Raw genomic sequence first — 17968 nt, 5'->3', positions numbered from 1 at the left:
ATATATATATATATATATATATATATATATATATATATATATATATATATATATATATATACTTTTTATTTATATATACTTTTTATATATATATATATATAACTTAAGTACTTGTGATAGTACTTTTGACTGTTCTTTTCTTTTTAAACATTGAGTGGAATATAATTTAAAATATTATATTATATTTTATCATTTAAAATATTATTTATTGCATGAAGATATCAGTCCCCTGAACCCTTATGCACGTAATCACCCATGTTAGCTAAAGACCTGAAGAGGGCTCTCCCACACACACATGCGTAAACCTAAAGGAGGTGTTTGGCCTCTCAGGCAGCAGTCACAATGGAGCATGACAGAGACTCTGTAGACCAGCCCAAGAACATCCACGTAGCAGGCTGCTGTGGTAACTAGGCAACTTGTCTCCCTCATAATGAAGAACTCTTATGTGATGAGGTTTCTGTTAGCAATTGTCTGTCCTCTCTTATGATTTGTGCATGGGTCTCACACTCAGATATTGAGTTTACTGATTAATTTACATGGCAACATCTTTCTGTTCTGTTGTGTAATTGATTTGGATCCTAATTTTGCTTTTTATATCGGCCTGTCATGTAAATACATTTAAGCTGTTATGGAAAGGTCCATCATCTTTCATGGGTTGGAGCAGGTGTTGTTTCCCCAGGCCCTGTGTTATATCTACATCAGCTGAATAAATTCTCTCTAGAGCTGAAAAATCTACTCAGCCGTCACCTGTTTCCCAGATAATTGCTTTGCCGACCAATAAAGGGAGCAGCGATCTTTGGTTAAGGTCGGTGTTTAAATCTTTGGACATGAATTTAGTGAGGTAGTCAGAGTGGTATATTGGTTTTGTGTGTGTGTGTACGAGGGGTAATAATCGGTTCTGTGAGGAGGCATCATGATTTTAGTCAGTTAAGGTATTTTTGTGTGTGTTTATGCAGCTGGTAAAGTGCAGGCTCTGAGCAGGGACAGACTCAACAGCACACTCTGTTTATGAGCCTCACCTTTGAAAAGAGAATCCAAGCTTGTTTGCTTTCACACGTCACATTTGAAATGTGACACACAGGTTTCAAAAAGCTCAACATACAAAAAAAAAGCTCCCACGAATATATATTTAATGCAATTTTAACATTAGGATTCAAAAGATTTTCCTCAAAAATATACCATTTATTTATTTGTTTGTTTGCCCTAATGATTATAATCAGTTTTTTTTTTTTTTTTTTTTTATATGGTCAATTTATGGTTGAGTTTTTAAACCCACTTACTGGCCAATTTGAATATTAACATTAATTATTTTCTATATGAAATATAAGTTCTCACACTGCATCCTGCACTCTCAGAAAGAAATGGTACAAAAGCTGTCACTGGGACAGCAGTGACAGAAGGTACACCTTTGTACCTAAAGCCTGCATAATAGCCAATAACCTCCTCTACAAAATAGTGCATTACTCAGACAATAAACTACATTCATTAAACACTACATATTAGGGGCTTTCGCACCAGAAAAACCATTTCATAGTTTCTAGAAATATTAGCGTAGTGAGTTCCTGTTTTTTAATTGTTTGCACAGCAGTTTCTTGGAACATGCTTGGTTCTAGGAACTCCATTTGGAGGAACTAAATGATCTGCTAATTCAGTGTAGGGTCTAATACACTTTGAAAGCCCCAGTGGAAGCTTTGGTACTTATTTCTGAGAGTGTGTTTTTTGCAAACAGCTCTAGGAATAAAATTTGCTGTCAGAAATTGGCAACCTTTTCTGACGACCTTTGTTATGGTTGCCATGTTTGATTTGTATTCACAACTATCATGCAGTTTATAATTTAAACCAGATTATATTCAGTGTTCTCTGAAGCATTTTTAAGTGAGTGAGAAACCAAAAATCAAAGTCTTTCAAAGTTGTAGAAATGTGTTTTTGTGCGTGTGTGCTAGAGCAATAAATTCTCTCTTTTCTTTTCCCCTCAGTGCAGGAGTCAGCCGCACATCGGACTGAGGCATGTCACCAAACAGCGGGTATGTTCTCCATCTGGGTCTCTCCTCTGTGTCATGTGATGTAGGGAATAGAAAGTATTGATTTTGGTACACAAGCTGTAGTTACCCTCAGGCAGAAGACATCATTGATATTGTCCCACCTCAGTTTTTTGACAGTCGACCCAAAATTCATCAAACATATATTTATACATATCGTATTGCACACCTGAATACTACTCAGAGAGAACAAAAAACACAACTGAGCTTAAAGCCACAGTGTAGGATTTCAAATGGCTAAAATACTAATATTGGCAATAAATCATTTTATAATACATTTTTTCAGACAGTTATTCCAAATACATGTTGTTCAGACAATTTGTTTAAACAATTTACAATGAAGTTTAGAACAAACTGAAACAACACTCTCAACATTCCTAATTCATCAGCTTATTGGGACACCAGCTATTGGGTGAACTAGCCCTTTATGTTGGGATGTGAGTATTTTAAAGTAGTAGTTCACCCCAAAATTTAAATTCAGTCATTAATTACTCACCCTCATGTTGTTCCAAACCTGTAAGACCTTCATTCAACTTTGGAACACAAATTAAGATATTTTTGATGAAATCCAAGAAATTTTACACCATAGACAGCAATGCATCTCACATGTTCAAGGCCCAGAAAGGAAGTAAGGACATCGTTAAAATAGACCATGTGACATCTGTGGTTCAACCATAATGTTATGAAGCTACAAAAATACTTTTTGAGTGCAAATGCCATTTGTTTGTATAAAAGGCAACATCTAATAATTTCTCACTTCACTCAGTATCATGAAGAGTTGAAGAAGGTCTTTTTTTTACACCTGTGAACAGCATGAACACCACTGCACTTCATACAACAAGCTTGTAACCTGATCCACTGTCCCTGCCCTTCAGACAATGCAGTAGTAATGGGGGATCAGGCACAAGCTCTCCATCAAAGCCCAGAGCTCTTCCCTGTCCCCATTCACACTGGGACCTCGGTGGCCCCCACACACTCCACCATCAGCCCGGCACTGGAGACGAGGCTTTGATCCTCGCGCACATACACAGTCACAGTCCTTCTGAAGAGAGCGTCTAGGAATGCTTAAACATGACTTTCATCTTCCCAAATTCAGATTCTCTTTCTGTCAGCATGTGCTCCACTTGTTCTCAAGGCAGCCGTGCCCAGGCTCAACCGCAGCCAGGGTCGACTGGGTTTATCTGACTCTTTGATACTATGCATTTGATGCCAGTTTTTTTTAGCTAAGTTCAGAGAAAAAAGAGTTGATGGGAATGTGGCGGTGGGATCGTGTTGCAAACGTTTTTGATGAGGCTCACCTGACTTTTACACTTGGCACACTGGGCCAAATTGTAATAAAAGCACTTCATTGAAAAGTGACATAAATGGGCATTATACAGTGATAACAACAATCAGACCTGTGAAATCATCCTTCAAATTTAAATTACTTAAGAAAGAAAAAAGAATTATCATAAAAGGTAAACAAGGACTGTGGCTTGGGTGTATGAGGCTAGCATTACGAGGGTCTCACGTTTCATCGTGTGGTCTCTTTCACATCAAAAGGCTCCTTGGATTGCGTTTTTCGTTGCACCCTTTCCTTTATGAGCTCAACCTTTTTTGCCAGTGGAGGATTACCGTGACTGCTTTATGCCTATGTGATCAAAACATGTTCCCCACTAATCAAGGTAAAAAGGAGCTTTTATTTAAAGACCTGTATATTTTATACTTTGACAGGACCATGAAAAAAAAAAAACACGACAAAGGTTTGGAAACTCCCTAGGCAAAGTGGGGGTTTGGACAATATTAGCATAAATCCTTGCTTTATGACGACTTCACATTGATAAGGGACAAACCATTTTGATGAAAACACTGCAGACAGCATTTATTTGAAATAGAAAGAAATAGTAACAATACATTTCCGCACTGTTACTTTTGATCAATTTAATGCATCCTTTCTGAATAAAAGTGGTAATTCCTTTTTTTTAAATCTTACTGACACCCAGTTTTACAGTCGTACTGTATTTATTCACGTTTTTATGTAATCAAACAGAAAATCATTATTAATGGTCTTCAGTATTATTATTTGATAAATTGTGATTGCAATCAGCAATTGTTATTGCAAGCTTGTGTAGACTGTCCAAACTCCTGGAGGGCTACAGTGGCCTGGAGTGTTTCCATTATAACCATCACATGATCGCATGAATGTAGTGTGGACTCTGCTATTCTTTAATATTGAGAGCGATTTTTAGAACTATATCTTTATCATTATCTTTAGTTGTCATGCTTTGTGTGAACAGCCTTTACACATTCATAGAAAACTGCTTACAGTATATTTAATAAAAGCAATAAAGTATAATTAATAGAGGTAATAATTATATTTCACCTGTTGAAATGTTTGGGTTGATATTTGTATTTGGTACTGGTTTAAATCATATATTGATACGATTTAAAATTAAAAACAACTCTTCTGAATAAAAAAAAAAAAGTTCATTCATTATTCAACTATTGTTATGCTTTCATCTATTGTTTCCTGTCTAGCAGTGTTACTTACTTCTTGTCTGCATTTAATGTTTATTTACTGTATTACTTGCGTAATATTTGTGTCATGTCTACACTGCAATTTCCTGAAAGAACCACTTTTCTTTTTCCTCTGTAGTGTATGAAACATGACTTTGGCTTTGAACATGCATATGTTAATTAGTTCTGTTCTGGGTCTCGGGTAGAACTGAGAAGATTTTATGCTCATAAAATATATCCCTTCTGAGGAGGGATTCTCGACCTACAGTATGATGTTTGTATGTAGAAGAATGTTGGGTGCTATCTAAGATGCTGAAGCACTCATTAATTCACACACACAGTCAAACACACCCCTTGGTGTTTTCAAGGGCAGCTGCTTGCCACTAAAGTGTGAGTTTAAGCTTACCTTTGACCCAACATTAACAGTCTCCTGTGCTTACTTCTTTTACTGTAGAAACACTGCTCTCTAGAAGAGGCCACATTGTCATTTTCATTTTAAGAAGGTCTGAAGTTAGGACACCAGTAGGGTTGTCCTAAAGTTAAGACTATTATCCATATTTTTGTTGAGTTAGGATGCTTCTTTAATACCCTTTTCCTATCTTTAGTTAGGATATGATGCACTTAGGAAATGTTGTTCTCTAATAGCTTTTGTCCTAAATGAAGTCCTATCTGAAAGTCTCTTATGTTAACCAAGGCTGCATATATTTGATGAAAAATACAATAAATACAGTAATATTGTATATTATTACTGTTTAAATATAACTGTTTAATATATTTTTTTTATAAAGTCTTTTATTCGAGTTATGGTAAATCAGAATTTTCATCAGCTATTGCTCCACTCTTCGGTCACACAAATTTTGTTATTATCAATGTTGAAAATTATTGTCCTGCTCAATATTTTGTGGATGTATACAGTTTTTCTTTTTTTATTCTTTGAATACAAAGGTCAAAAGAAGAGCGTTTATTTGACAGAAGTCTTTTGTAACATAAAGGTCTTTACTGACTCTTTTGATCAGTTTAATGTATCCTTGCTGGGTAAAATTCAGAAGTAATAATTAAACACCAGGCTTTAGCCCTCACCTTCTTTGATTTTGAGTTCACATGCTTCAAGAAATATCTTCAGTTTGACTATCACGACTGCATTGTAAATTGATGAATGAATCCCAGAAGAGACACAACACCTCAGGATGACTAATTGACAACTTTCAGACCTGCCAGACATCCTTCAACTGTCTGCTCTCAGACAGAGCTTTATAAGTCAATGCTAAGGATCAATCATTTGAGAAATATTTCTTTGACCCTTTACCCTACAGTTAGTTCCATTCACAAAGTATAAATGAAACACTAGCTCACCAAGTTTGCTCACAATATCAGTCAATCAATCATTTATTTAAAACGCACAGAAGAATTTATGCTTTGACAGTTTAATTGGCAGTGGAAGGAGGATGATTTCATTATGCTTGTCGTGTTTGTCACTATATATGCAGAGTTAATAGTTGAGTCCTGAATTATAGGGAATGTAGTTTCCTGAGATAACATGTAGGTAAGCATCTGTTTTTCACACAGACGTCAGTGTGACAGAAGAGGCAATCATCTGTGTGATTAGAGGGGTCTGGTGCACCTGTGGCAGCAGCATGGATTCCCCCAGTGTTTCCATTAAAGCAGAAACCTCAGTAGACACGGTTTGGCTCCTTCAGTGCCAGGAACTGATGTTCCAGTGAGCAAACTGTGTGTGAAATGTCTGGTTTCTGGCACTGGAGGATGGCGGGTTCCTGTTCTGCCCTTCAGACCGTGTTGTTTGCATGGTTGAAGATTATGAAGATTACTGGAAAACTTGAATCTAGCCATGGAGCAGCCCTACACATGCTTGGCAGTTGTTGAAGCAAATACAATGTGTTAAAGCCAAATCTTCAAAGTATTAAGAACCATGGCAGCTTGAAATTAAAGTCCCTGAATGCTTTCGTTAACACTTTACAGTAAGACTCAATTTGTTAACCGTAATTCAGACATTAAGAACAACATATCTTGTTACAGAATTTATTGATCTAGGTTAATGTTATATTATTAATATACTACTTAGGCCACTATACTGTATGCAATACAATCTCAAAATAGAAACTATGTTCTCGCACCATAGATAGATAGATAGATAGATAGATAGATGATAGACAGATTTCTATTGAATGAAGTAATCTATTGAACGTAAAGTGTTACCATTCATACTGAGCTAGACGTGGTATTAAAAACAGGCTGTGGAACTGAAGAAAGATTATAATTAATAGGCCGATGAATGATCCAGCCCTTAGATTATTCATGAGATCACATTCTTTCCAGCTGTGCCAAACTCCAAATATCCTTCCGATTAAGTCAACATGCATTACCTTTCTGACACAGCCAGCTACAGTAAACGCAAGACAGGACTTGCAACTCATAGTTTTACAGGGGAAGAAGGATTGTTAGTGTAGCCCCTTACGATTGCTGCCGTTGTATTAGTGGGATGGTTTTAATTACATGCATGACTTGCTTTGCTGCCTATTCTGTCATTTTCTCATTCTCTGCCGGAGCCACCGGGTGCTGTAATGTAGCACTGTTGTTTTGTTAATTGCTTTGGATCACTGACCGATGGACTCGCAGGGCTAGATGCTTTCTGCCATGTTGTCTCATTTGTTATTTGAAGGTCTAGACTTTAATTAGCCAAACGAGCTCCTCTTTCTTTTTATGTCTGTATTACAGTCACACATTTTCCATTAATCTTGACATAGACACCTGGTCACTTGAATAATGAATTCCGCTCTTTTATTATGGTCATTATTCCTTAGCCACAGTCATTAAATATCACCGGGGATGTTAGACTTGAAGCGTCCTGTGTTCTGGACAACAGCCTCAGGAAACATGTTGTACTGTGGAAAATTACTCTGCTGCAGTAACACTAGATCAGTAAAGCTAATAAATCTGTTTGATTTATTAAATATTCTCTCTCGTAGGTTGAAGTTGGGCATAATGGTTGCTTAATTATGGAATGGTTCAATAAAGCAGATAAAACAAAGCATGCACATATTGAATGGTCAGCATCTGTCTTCACAGTTTTAGCACTGAATCCATGTCACTTTTGCAATATGTCAAGTGTGAATATAATGACACTTTCAACGAAGCATGGGAAATTAAATGGATACTAGAACAGTGTCAATAATATTGTCCGGATGCATATTGGCTGTGCAGTAAACATACTCATGTGGTATGCAAAATATGATTAATAAATTATTATGCAAAGCTCAGTTAATGACAAACAGTGATGAAATAGTCAACAATCTTTAACCTTTAATATCCTTAAAAATGTCAATAAAAAAGAGGACGAGAATGTGTGATGGTATCGTGTTCTGTTTGCAAAGCTTTTCTAATGCTATGTTATGTGTCTGGGTGCAGTTTGAGCTCTTATGTAACTTGAGTTTACAGTGAGAGTAGCTTATCTGTCAGTTGTCTGAATTGCTTGTGATCATGACAACATCATGTGATATTTATACATCCTCATTTTAATGTAGAAGAAATCTTAAACTTCCTTTAAACTTTCCACATGACCTTTGTGTTCCTTTATTGATTGATTGATTGTGATTTCTACTTTTTTTGCAGCCCACCATATTTGGGACACTGATTGAAAAACCGCTGGGGGATCACAATGCAGTAAGCAAATCATATTCCCTTTATTCTGAATGTTTGAGGAAGTAAAGATGTGATGGATAAAATGTGGTTTTGACACACTGACACATTCCTCGGTGTGTTTGATTCTTATATATTCAGTTCACAAGTAAGCCTCTAGCCATTGCAACAAAACTGTTTTGCTGTCACTGATAATGTAGCTTTCCATTTACATTAATACTTATTTCTGTAAACCCTGAGACTGTGTTTGACAATATGTTTGCTCTAGACAAAAGTTGCCCATTTCCTTTATTGTTAGTCACCCGGTTACATTATTCAGTGTTAATTGCTGAATATTTTCAACAGAGGTAATTAAATGGTTCTCTTGATGAATTTATCATGTCAGATAGAGTTGATACAGAATGAGGAGTAATGCGAAGCTTGCCAAGTAGCAAATGACTTATTCAGTACTTAAAGAGCCAAGTGCATGAGTAAACAGACAGCTACATCTTTCATGTGGCACAAATAATCAATTTGTCTTAACAATTTGTCATGTTGTCACTTCCTTGCCCAATGATGGGTTGTGATATTCTTTACTGATCTGTCATTTGTGTATAACAGTGAAGGACAGGAGTAGTACAGGATGCAAATGAAGAGGGCAATATGTGTGTGGTATTTAAAAATGCATTTTATTCATTTATTCAGAATTTGCCTGAATTTTCGTATCATCTATTTTTGAAGACCGAAATTTAATTTATTAAAAACTCAATTTATTAATTACATACTGCAAACCAGTATTTAATATTTAATTGGCTGACAATCATTTAGGATTATGTTTAGCTGTTTAGGGCCATGCAACAAAATAACAGTTGCTCTTTCAAGCAACTCCCTCTCAGTCCTGAGGATACTAACAGTTGGAGATCATATTGTATTCAGTAAAGTTTTGGGCAGCATGCATGCTTTCTCTGCCTAATGAAACCTGGGAGAATCTAGCTTGCCCACAGACACACAGGAGGATCAAGGCCTAATATTATGCTAACGTATGCGTGTCGAACAATGGCTTTCTCCACGGGACTGTGCACCAGAGCCAGTCGACACATGAGATCAGTGCAGAGACTTAACTCCAATGAGATGAGCTTTAAGGATTAATGCAATTACAATGTGCCAAAGCCAACTAGATTTTTTTGCACCGCTTTGTTCTCTGCAAACTTATATTAGTCTGATCTCTCATCCACCTTCTCTGCTGTAACACATGATCTGTTTGCTAAAGGGATGAAGGCAGATCATGAAAAGTTTGTAAAAAAGAGGGGTGGGGGGGCTTTAGAATGATTGTCTTTGGCCTTGTACTTTATGGTGACCTTATATTCACCTTATGTGGCTGCAGTATTTTGGCTCAGTGATATATTATAGACAACATGGATTTCAAATGATTTAAGCTGTGAGCTTTATTTGTTTATTACAACAGGTACAACATTCGTACAAAACAATGATTTATTCAGGAACGAACTGGTGACCGTCTAAATGAGCTCTTTTTTTAAATACGATATTTACAGCACACATTGCTGGTTAATTATTTGTGTATTGTTGCTAAATACATAAACAAGTCAAATGTCTTTTTTTAAGAGTATCACATGCACATTGGTCATAGCAAGTGCATCAGAAGTGATGCAAAAGTTGTTTTCCACTAGTGTGTCATGAACATTTGACTGATTGACTAGCTGCCCGAGGCTGTTAATTTAGGTTGGCGTCCCATGACAGTGGCAGGGCAGCTCGGCTGGAGCTCTGGAATTTTAATCAGTGTTTGGGAGTTTTAAGGGGGAGGTGTCTGATTCACTGGACCAGTTCAGGACAAGCTTTATATTTAGAACACATCCGCTCATGGAACCATCTGAATAATACAGTAGTGACCACCGACATAATGAGCTGAGTGAACTCAGCAGCAGACTGTATGACAAGTTAGAGAGGGCTTTTCAAGCTCTGCAAGAAGTACCTTTTGATTTCATTATAAGAGGACACTACTATCCATATTTTTAAAACACATGATGAACATTATTAAGTTACTGTTTAATATACTTTGACATCTCAAGATGGCACACATTTTTATAAGGATATCCTTATTTGTTTTAATCCTTGGGTCCTTGGGTGCTTGATTTCTTTTTTTCATGAGTTAATTGGTTTTGATGCCCCGTGGGTCTTCATATTCCGTAGGCTTTTCTAGGTCACCAGTAGCTAATGTCAAAAGCGTTTATTTGATGTCATGCAGCTGACAGTATTGCTATGGCAACAGCAAAAGCTTTTATGCCCACATGCACCCTTTGAAATAGTGTCTTCAATTTGAGTCTTTAAAAGAGGAGAGATCATTTTCAGACCACACTTGCACTGATAAGACCTCTGTGTTTTCGGTGTATATTTTAGTTTAACTAGTGATGTTTTACTCATGTTGAACAATTTCTCATGGTATTGTAAATCATGTTTGTGTGATTGTGCCCTGTGTTGGTGAGGATTTCCTGGCTATTTTGAGACATAAAAATGAAGCACACTTCTGCTACAAGAAAAAGAGGCTTTTAAATTTTTTTAATTATAAAGATAGTCATAATTATGACATAAAAATCGAATTAAGATACTAATTGATAATCTTTAAAAAAAAGTTTTCTGTAGTAAGTGCACATATATGTCAGTGCTTGTGCAGAGAAATCCAGGATTACCGTGGAGCCTGCCAGGCTCTGGTGCACTGCCAACTGATGCAATGCCGGTTGCTCAATTTTAACGATGATGCATTATGTAATGAGTCAGGACTTGTTATTACTCTCCTTATTTGGCCTATACAGTGCTTCTCAACTGCTGTATCATGGCCTAAAACCAGAAGTCTGTTCCACAACATATGCACTAATTATATATAGTATATAATTAGGATAACTTTATGAGAGAATGTAGTTCCCATATCTTTTATTGCTGTTTTGTTAAAAATGATCACTTGGTAGAAGCTAGTCAAATTACATGACATACCAACGTCCTTGATGATAAACGATAGTGTTTTCTTTGTGGTGACTTATTTATTAATAAATACATTTAAGTCTCTTGGATCAAAATACAGTAGAAACATTAAATTTGTTAAATATTAATACAATTTAAAATAACTGTTTTCTCTTTTAATATATGTTTTGTTTGTAATGGTTGAATTTTTTAAACCCTGTTTAGTTTTTTTCGTCAGGATAATGAGCTCAAAGATCAAATGTGAGATCTTTCCTAACAACAAGTGTCTGTTCTGTCACTTTTGATTGATGAAATGTGTCCTTGGTGAATAAAAGTATTAATTTCTGTGAAATTTGTATTACTGAAAACATTTTGAACTTCATTGTATGACTAATATATTATTAGTGCTGTCAAACGATTAATCGTGATTAATCGCATGCAAAATAAAAGTTTTTGTTTGTTTAATCGTTTGACAGCACTATATTATAAAAAAAATAGTTGCCTCAGATTACTATGGCTTTTGATAGAGCAAATCTCTCTTCTTTCGGACAGAATTCTTTAGTTTTCTGAGAGTAAACGTGAACATTCCTGTGGTAAACTACATGGAAGTTGAAGATCAATGGTTAAGGGTATATTTGTATGAATAACCTACCCACTTGTATGGGCCTGCTTCAGGTTTAATGCTGGCAGAATTAGGTGCTTGAATGTCAAATGTAGCATCTGGAGCTTCAGCACACTGTAATACACTGTGAGCAAAGAAAGTCTTTCTCATGCTCATGAGGTGTTTGGCTTTTTAGGAGGGAAGTGTCATATGTTGTGTAATAGTTTTTTTTTCCAATGCCTGTACTTAAAGTATGCCTGCTATTTTCTATGTTTTCCTATATTTCGTACATTTGTCAGCAGATAACATGTTCCCTTTATCATTAGCAATGTTTTTACAGACACAATGCAGTGTTCACATTAAAAGACCACAGCCTTTATACAAGTTTTATCCTCTTGTAAAAAAAGAATTACTTGTCTGTCTCTGAAAGCAAAGCTTTTATATTAGTTACAGAGTTGGCACAAACACACTCTGCATCAGATCACATCAGCACAAAGATGCATAAAAAGAAACCAACCCTGTGTCAAAGGGAAAAACAAAATAGGAAGGCTTTAAATTCACACTGCTTTGACATTGTGAAACAAAGTGTTGGTTTTGTGTGGGGGGGGGGGGGGAGCGCCTACACGCAAGCTGTTCTGCTCATAAACATGGGGGCAAGTGACCTTCCTCTGAGGATGTTTGTCTTCCAAGGAAAGGCTGTTTTGATGACTAACTGACTCAGCGCTTTTGTACTGGCTGCGTTATGCCCGTGTTATGGATGGGCTACCACAGCCCCCGGCTCCTCCTAAGATGAATTTCTTCTGTTTGAACTGTAATAACAAATAACCTTCTGTTTGTAATGACCTAGAACACTGTGCATCTTCAAGAATTCACTTCTTTGTTCAAAGTGCGTATGTGTTATGAGAAAAGTATGAAGGTCAAGGGACCAATGAATGGATGAATAAAGTTTTCAGGAATGGTTTGTACACGTAAAGCCATTGACATTGACCCAATGCTAAACTTGTTCTAGTTGCTCTAAAGATATTTTTAAAGACAAAACACATTTATACATTTGTCAGATGTTTGCATCCAGGATGTACAATTTGTCTCTCTAGCCATGTTTAAATGAAACCAAATATTCTATTTGTAAACAAATTGATGCCTCAACTGGATTGGAAATCCACTTCAGTTGAGCTCTGTTTGAAAAGAAACTTGAAAAGGATGCTATAGACCTGGAATAAAAAATAAGCATTTGAATGACTCAATCAGATAAAAAACAAAACAAAAAAAACCTTAAAAAAAAACTTGTGCCTATGTTTACATATCATGCCGGTTTTTATTAATTTCTTATTTTGAGCTGGTCAATGGAGTAGACTGACCTAAAAAAAAAAGCTCTTCTGACATATATTTGGCTTACTCATAAAAGCCACTTTCACACATACAGACTTTTCCAGAAAATTATCGATAAATTGCTGTAAAGAGATCATGTGTGAACAGGATCTTTTCAGAAATACTGGTAAATTCGTTCCGGCAATTTACTGGTATGAGAAGTTGTAACATTACCAGTAAATTGCCCGAATTCTGCTGTGTGTGAACCATAGACTGAATAAAAACATGAATGTAGTGTCCGTGACGTCACCCACTGGTTTGCGAAGAGCGTTTTTTGAGCCAAAAGTGGGCGGAAGCGGCCCTCGGCATCTTGGCAGTGCATCACCGAGCGTCACTCCCGGATAATCGAAAATGGGCAAAAAGGCGGGAGCTGGTTGCTGAAACCACGCCCACCAGCAGCGACAGCAGCGGCAATCCACCTGTCACTCAAGTGGCTGAGCCCTTAATTATGCAGAACTTTAAGGCTTAATTTAATTTAAATGAATGAGTTATAAAAAAAAATTTTTTGTACCAAGCTGTAAACAGGTTATTTTCTGCTGTAAAGTTGGGCATTTTAACATGGGGAGTCTTTGGGATTGACTCCCCTTTGGAGCCAACCTCTAGCGGCCAGTCGATGAAATGCAGTTTTAGTCACTTCCGTGTTGGTTTCAAGAGAGGGAGCGGAAGGTTGCTGCTTGGTATGAATGCAGAAGGAAAATTACTGGTATGAGCACGTATGAGTTCAGAACGCGGTGAAGTAAGATGTCTACTCTGGGCCAATCATAACAATCTGACACAGATGACGCATTCACTCCACACTGTTTACGAAAATAAAAAGAAATGTCATCCAACTGGAGCGACAGTGAAATTAAAGTGCTTCTCCTTATCCGGGCAGGTAAAGAAATTTGTCGTAATCTAATAGGAACTATTAGTGAGGCAGTAATGTATGATAAAATAACTAGACGTTGCTGAGAGCAAGGGGTTCACAGGACAAAAAGTCAGGTCATCAGTAAACTGAAAACATTGCACCTTAAATATCTGAAAATAAATGACCATTCCAAATGAAGTGGTAGTTGAAGAATTTTTAAGGCCTCTATTTGGGGGTCCAGCCATAACTGTTTTTTTTTTAGCTGTGGGTAACATTAGCGCCTCTGCCTTCGGATGCTAGCGACAATTTCTTTTCTCCTGTAGTTCAGTATTTTGGTTTGTAATGGTCTATTACGATGTCTCTGTGACAAAAGCAGCTGCATGAATGCGAAAGTTTGAAACAAAAATCAAACCATCAACAAAAAAACTGACCGCATATACCCCTCCATGTTTACAAATACAAGCGTAGCTGTTTAGAGGTTAATGATGTCAGAATTAACCAGTGTTTTGGAATGGATGTGTGAATGTTGACTTTCTGAAAAAAAAGACGGAATGTCATTGACTGTGTGAACAGCACATTTTTTAATTTACTGGGAAAGTCGTTCCAGTTATTTTACGGCAACTTACTGGTATTACTGTGTGAAAAAGTCAAAAATGAAAATTATACTTGTGGTAGCTCCAATGACATTGCAGTGTTATTTTTCTGAACGTGGCTGCATTTTGTGTTATGTAATATGTAATGCATATGTAAAATAAAATGTGAATCATATTGTAAAGTTTGTTTTCAGCATATGAAATTGGTTTGAATTCATTCCGATTGCCAAAAATGTGTGCATGTAAACATACCTACTGTGTGTTACCTAGGATTTTAACCCATTATACAAACACCACTTTAGATGAAGTCTGAAAATGTCTACATTTATATCCCACCACAGCTTTAGTAGCCCTGATGTCCAGCATCACTCTTGACCATGTGTGAAAAGGAATTCAAATAAGGAACGGCTTTAAGAATGTAAAGATTAAACATTAAATCTGTGCAGTGTGATTGTGTCTGACACACATTATCTTTGAGTCTTTCATGGCTGCTCAAATCACTCTTTTGTAATATTGTTATTTGCATGCCTCCAAGCTCTTCCCACTTCCATTCAGCAGTCCAGAAGGAAATAACTTTGGCTTAGAGACTTATACACGGGCCAAGATACCATTGAACAGTTTAAGAGGATTAGCTAAATCTAAACTGTTATCTTCTATCAGTGAACCTGAGGCCCAGAATGGCAATTTCAATGCAACAGTGATCAAGAGCAATGTTATTCTAGTCAAAGTGAAGGAACAATACACTAAATTTGACCAAATCTTTATAGTTACTGTGGCCTCAAAAAGTATTTGGACACTTAAACCACACTTAGGAATATTTGATTTTTCTTTTTTTTTTGCATTAACAAAGCATTCAAATGTGGCAAACAATTGATAATAGAGTTTTTTTTTCAACACTAATGTAAATTCTCTGAGCAGTGTTTAAATTATTTTGACAGTGAAAGAGTTTCCAGTTTTCTGCTGTTTCACTGAAGTTCATGGGGGATGTGTTCCCTTGCCTTCTGCATCCCATTTATACACTGTCCCCAGACAACCATTACTTCCCTCAGTAGCATAATAGCTCCACTGCCCCAGATCAAGCACATATGGCTTATGGCAGTGGTTCTAGTAGATTCCTTTATATATACAGCAACTGCTGTTTGACTAAGTAGTCAGTTTTATTACAACCATTTTTTTTTATTGATGTCACACATATTTAAATCTGTGTACTTTTATATAGACAGCCAACTGAATTCTTAAAAGAAAGTTTAGTTTTAAATGTTAATTCATGTGGAATTCACCTGATGACTTTCACATGTCCATCAGATTCACTTATGGGACATCAGTTCTATCAACTCACTGGAAAGCCCCTCACTCCCACTCACTGTAGTTTTTCAGATATCTAAACCTGCTTTCATCTACTAGCTGTCATGTGTCCGATTGCATTGTTTCACAGAGAGAAATAGTAACCTCAACCTTGTGAAATCCCCACGTTCTCTTTTCATTTCCTCTTTCTCCCAATTCTAAGAGAAATCTGTTGTACATAGTAAAGTCAACCAAATGAAACCAGCTGACTGGAAACCTCAGGATATGGCCTTTACTGCATAAACTTCTGTGTTGTGGGGAGAAAATAATGTTCCGTGATTCAAAATCTTCTAGATGAACATCTTGAATCCTAGGAAATTCCTTTTAAAGGGAAATTTTCAAAAAGAAAATTTAAGATATTTTGGATGAAAACCGGGAGGCTTGGGACTGTACTATAGACTGACAAGTAAATTACACTGTCAAGGTCCAGAAAAGTATAAAAAGCATCGTCGAATGGTCCATCTGCCATCAGTGGTTCAACTGTAACGTTATGAATCGACAAAAATACTTGAGACGTGGCTGAAACAGAAGAGTGTAAGAGCTGCCTACATTCAGCCCATGTTCCCAAAATGGCGCTACGGTGATGTGGAGAGACACAGAAGAGAAAAATTGTTGAATAAAGTCAGTATTTTTGTTTTTATTCACGAAACAAAAGCTATTCTCGTCACTTCATAACGTTACCCTTGAATCACTGATGGCAGATGGACTATTCTGATGATGCTTTTCATAGTTTTCTGGACCTTGAAAGTGTAATATATTTGGCAGTCAATGGGACAGTCACAAGCCTCCCGGTTTTCATCCAAAATATCTTAAATTGTGTTTGTGACGAACAAAGCTTTTATGGGTTTGGAACGACATGGGGATAAATGATTAATGACAAAATGTTCATTTTGGGGTGGAGTATCCCTTTAACAATTGAAAATGCAAGTCTAGAGGGTTTATTCATGAATAATTTACCTTATAATTGGCAACATTGTGTATCTAAGATAAACTGAGCTATGGCTTTGCATAAGCAGTGTGAGCTTTAGACTTGACAAAAAATGGTATGTTTAGCCTGAAGGAATTATTTGAAATGTCTTTTTTTTGAGATTCGTTGCCCTTTTCTTTTCAGAAAAAAGAGGAAGATGATGTTTTATTCATGCCTTATTATAGCCTGTGGCAAGCTAAGATTGTTTCTTCTAGGTGAGATTAGATATGTTAAGTCATTTGTTAAATTGTTCAACAGGATAATAGGCTTCAAATTTGCATGCGTGCATTGCCTGTGATTGCTTCATGTTTACAAACATTTCAAAGACAACCTGTAAATCTGCAGCAGCAGATAATAACTTCCTTTTTCTGTGACTATGAAAAGCTGACCTGTATGGAAATGTGCACTTTGCATCTATTATAAATTTTTTTGTCATTTTCTCTTTGCTTTTTGTTGAAAGGCTTTTTGGGCCGTGTGTGAAACCAAACAAATTAGCTCTTTATTATAAACAGTTTGCCTCAACTATGTTATATATCATATGTATGCAATATATATGCACAACTATACACATTTGTGTTATGATTGTGCCACCAAAAAAATCACATAGCAACATATCAGTGTTAATAAAAGTATATATTGTCTGTATAATAATGTAATTTCTTTGCTACATACTGCATCATTAATATTCATGTTGCATCCATTTTTTTTTAGTTCCTCATGATTATGAATTGAGACCAAATGTGTGAATAGTGTCCAGTTGGGGGCCAGATGTTTGTTCTTCTGTCAGGAGACTGTGGCTTCAGACATGCAATATTTAATCTTGTGTGTATTTATTTTGACAGTCATGCTTAGATTGTGTGATGAAATGTCCATCCACCCAATAAAATCAATACTAAAATATTAGACAGAGAGACATTTGCATGGAAGCACTGGTAGATATAGTAAAAGTCTGTATGTATTCTAAAATATGACTTTTGAGTATTTCCAATGTTCAGATGGAAATACACAAAGGAAGCTCTGAACTGGTAATTGTTGTAAATTACGTTTTACTTGAATGTGTTGCATGGGGAAACTTTAAATGATAAACATGATGAGGTAATTAGAAGC

At 36.4% G+C, this 17968-nt stretch overlaps 1 protein-coding gene across 1 annotated transcript in view; it reads left to right on the top strand.

Moving 5' to 3' along the window:
* The window catches only part of rasgef1ba (RasGEF domain family, member 1Ba), a 63755-nt gene that overhangs the window by 10692 nt on the left and 35095 nt on the right, over positions 1–17968 (top strand). The window contains exons 2-3 of the mRNA XM_026211185.1: positions 1977–2024; positions 8163–8213. Of these exons, the coding sequence (XP_026066970.1) occupies positions 1977–2024; positions 8163–8213 (99 nt within the window). The remainder of the gene's footprint in view (positions 1–1976; positions 2025–8162; positions 8214–17968) is intronic.

Source organism: Carassius auratus, chromosome 30, assembly GCF_003368295.1.
Source record: "Carassius auratus strain Wakin chromosome 30, ASM336829v1, whole genome shotgun sequence".
NCBI lineage: Eukaryota > Metazoa > Chordata > Actinopteri > Cypriniformes > Cyprinidae > Carassius > Carassius auratus.
This window is presented reverse-complemented; position numbering and strand designations above follow the sequence as displayed.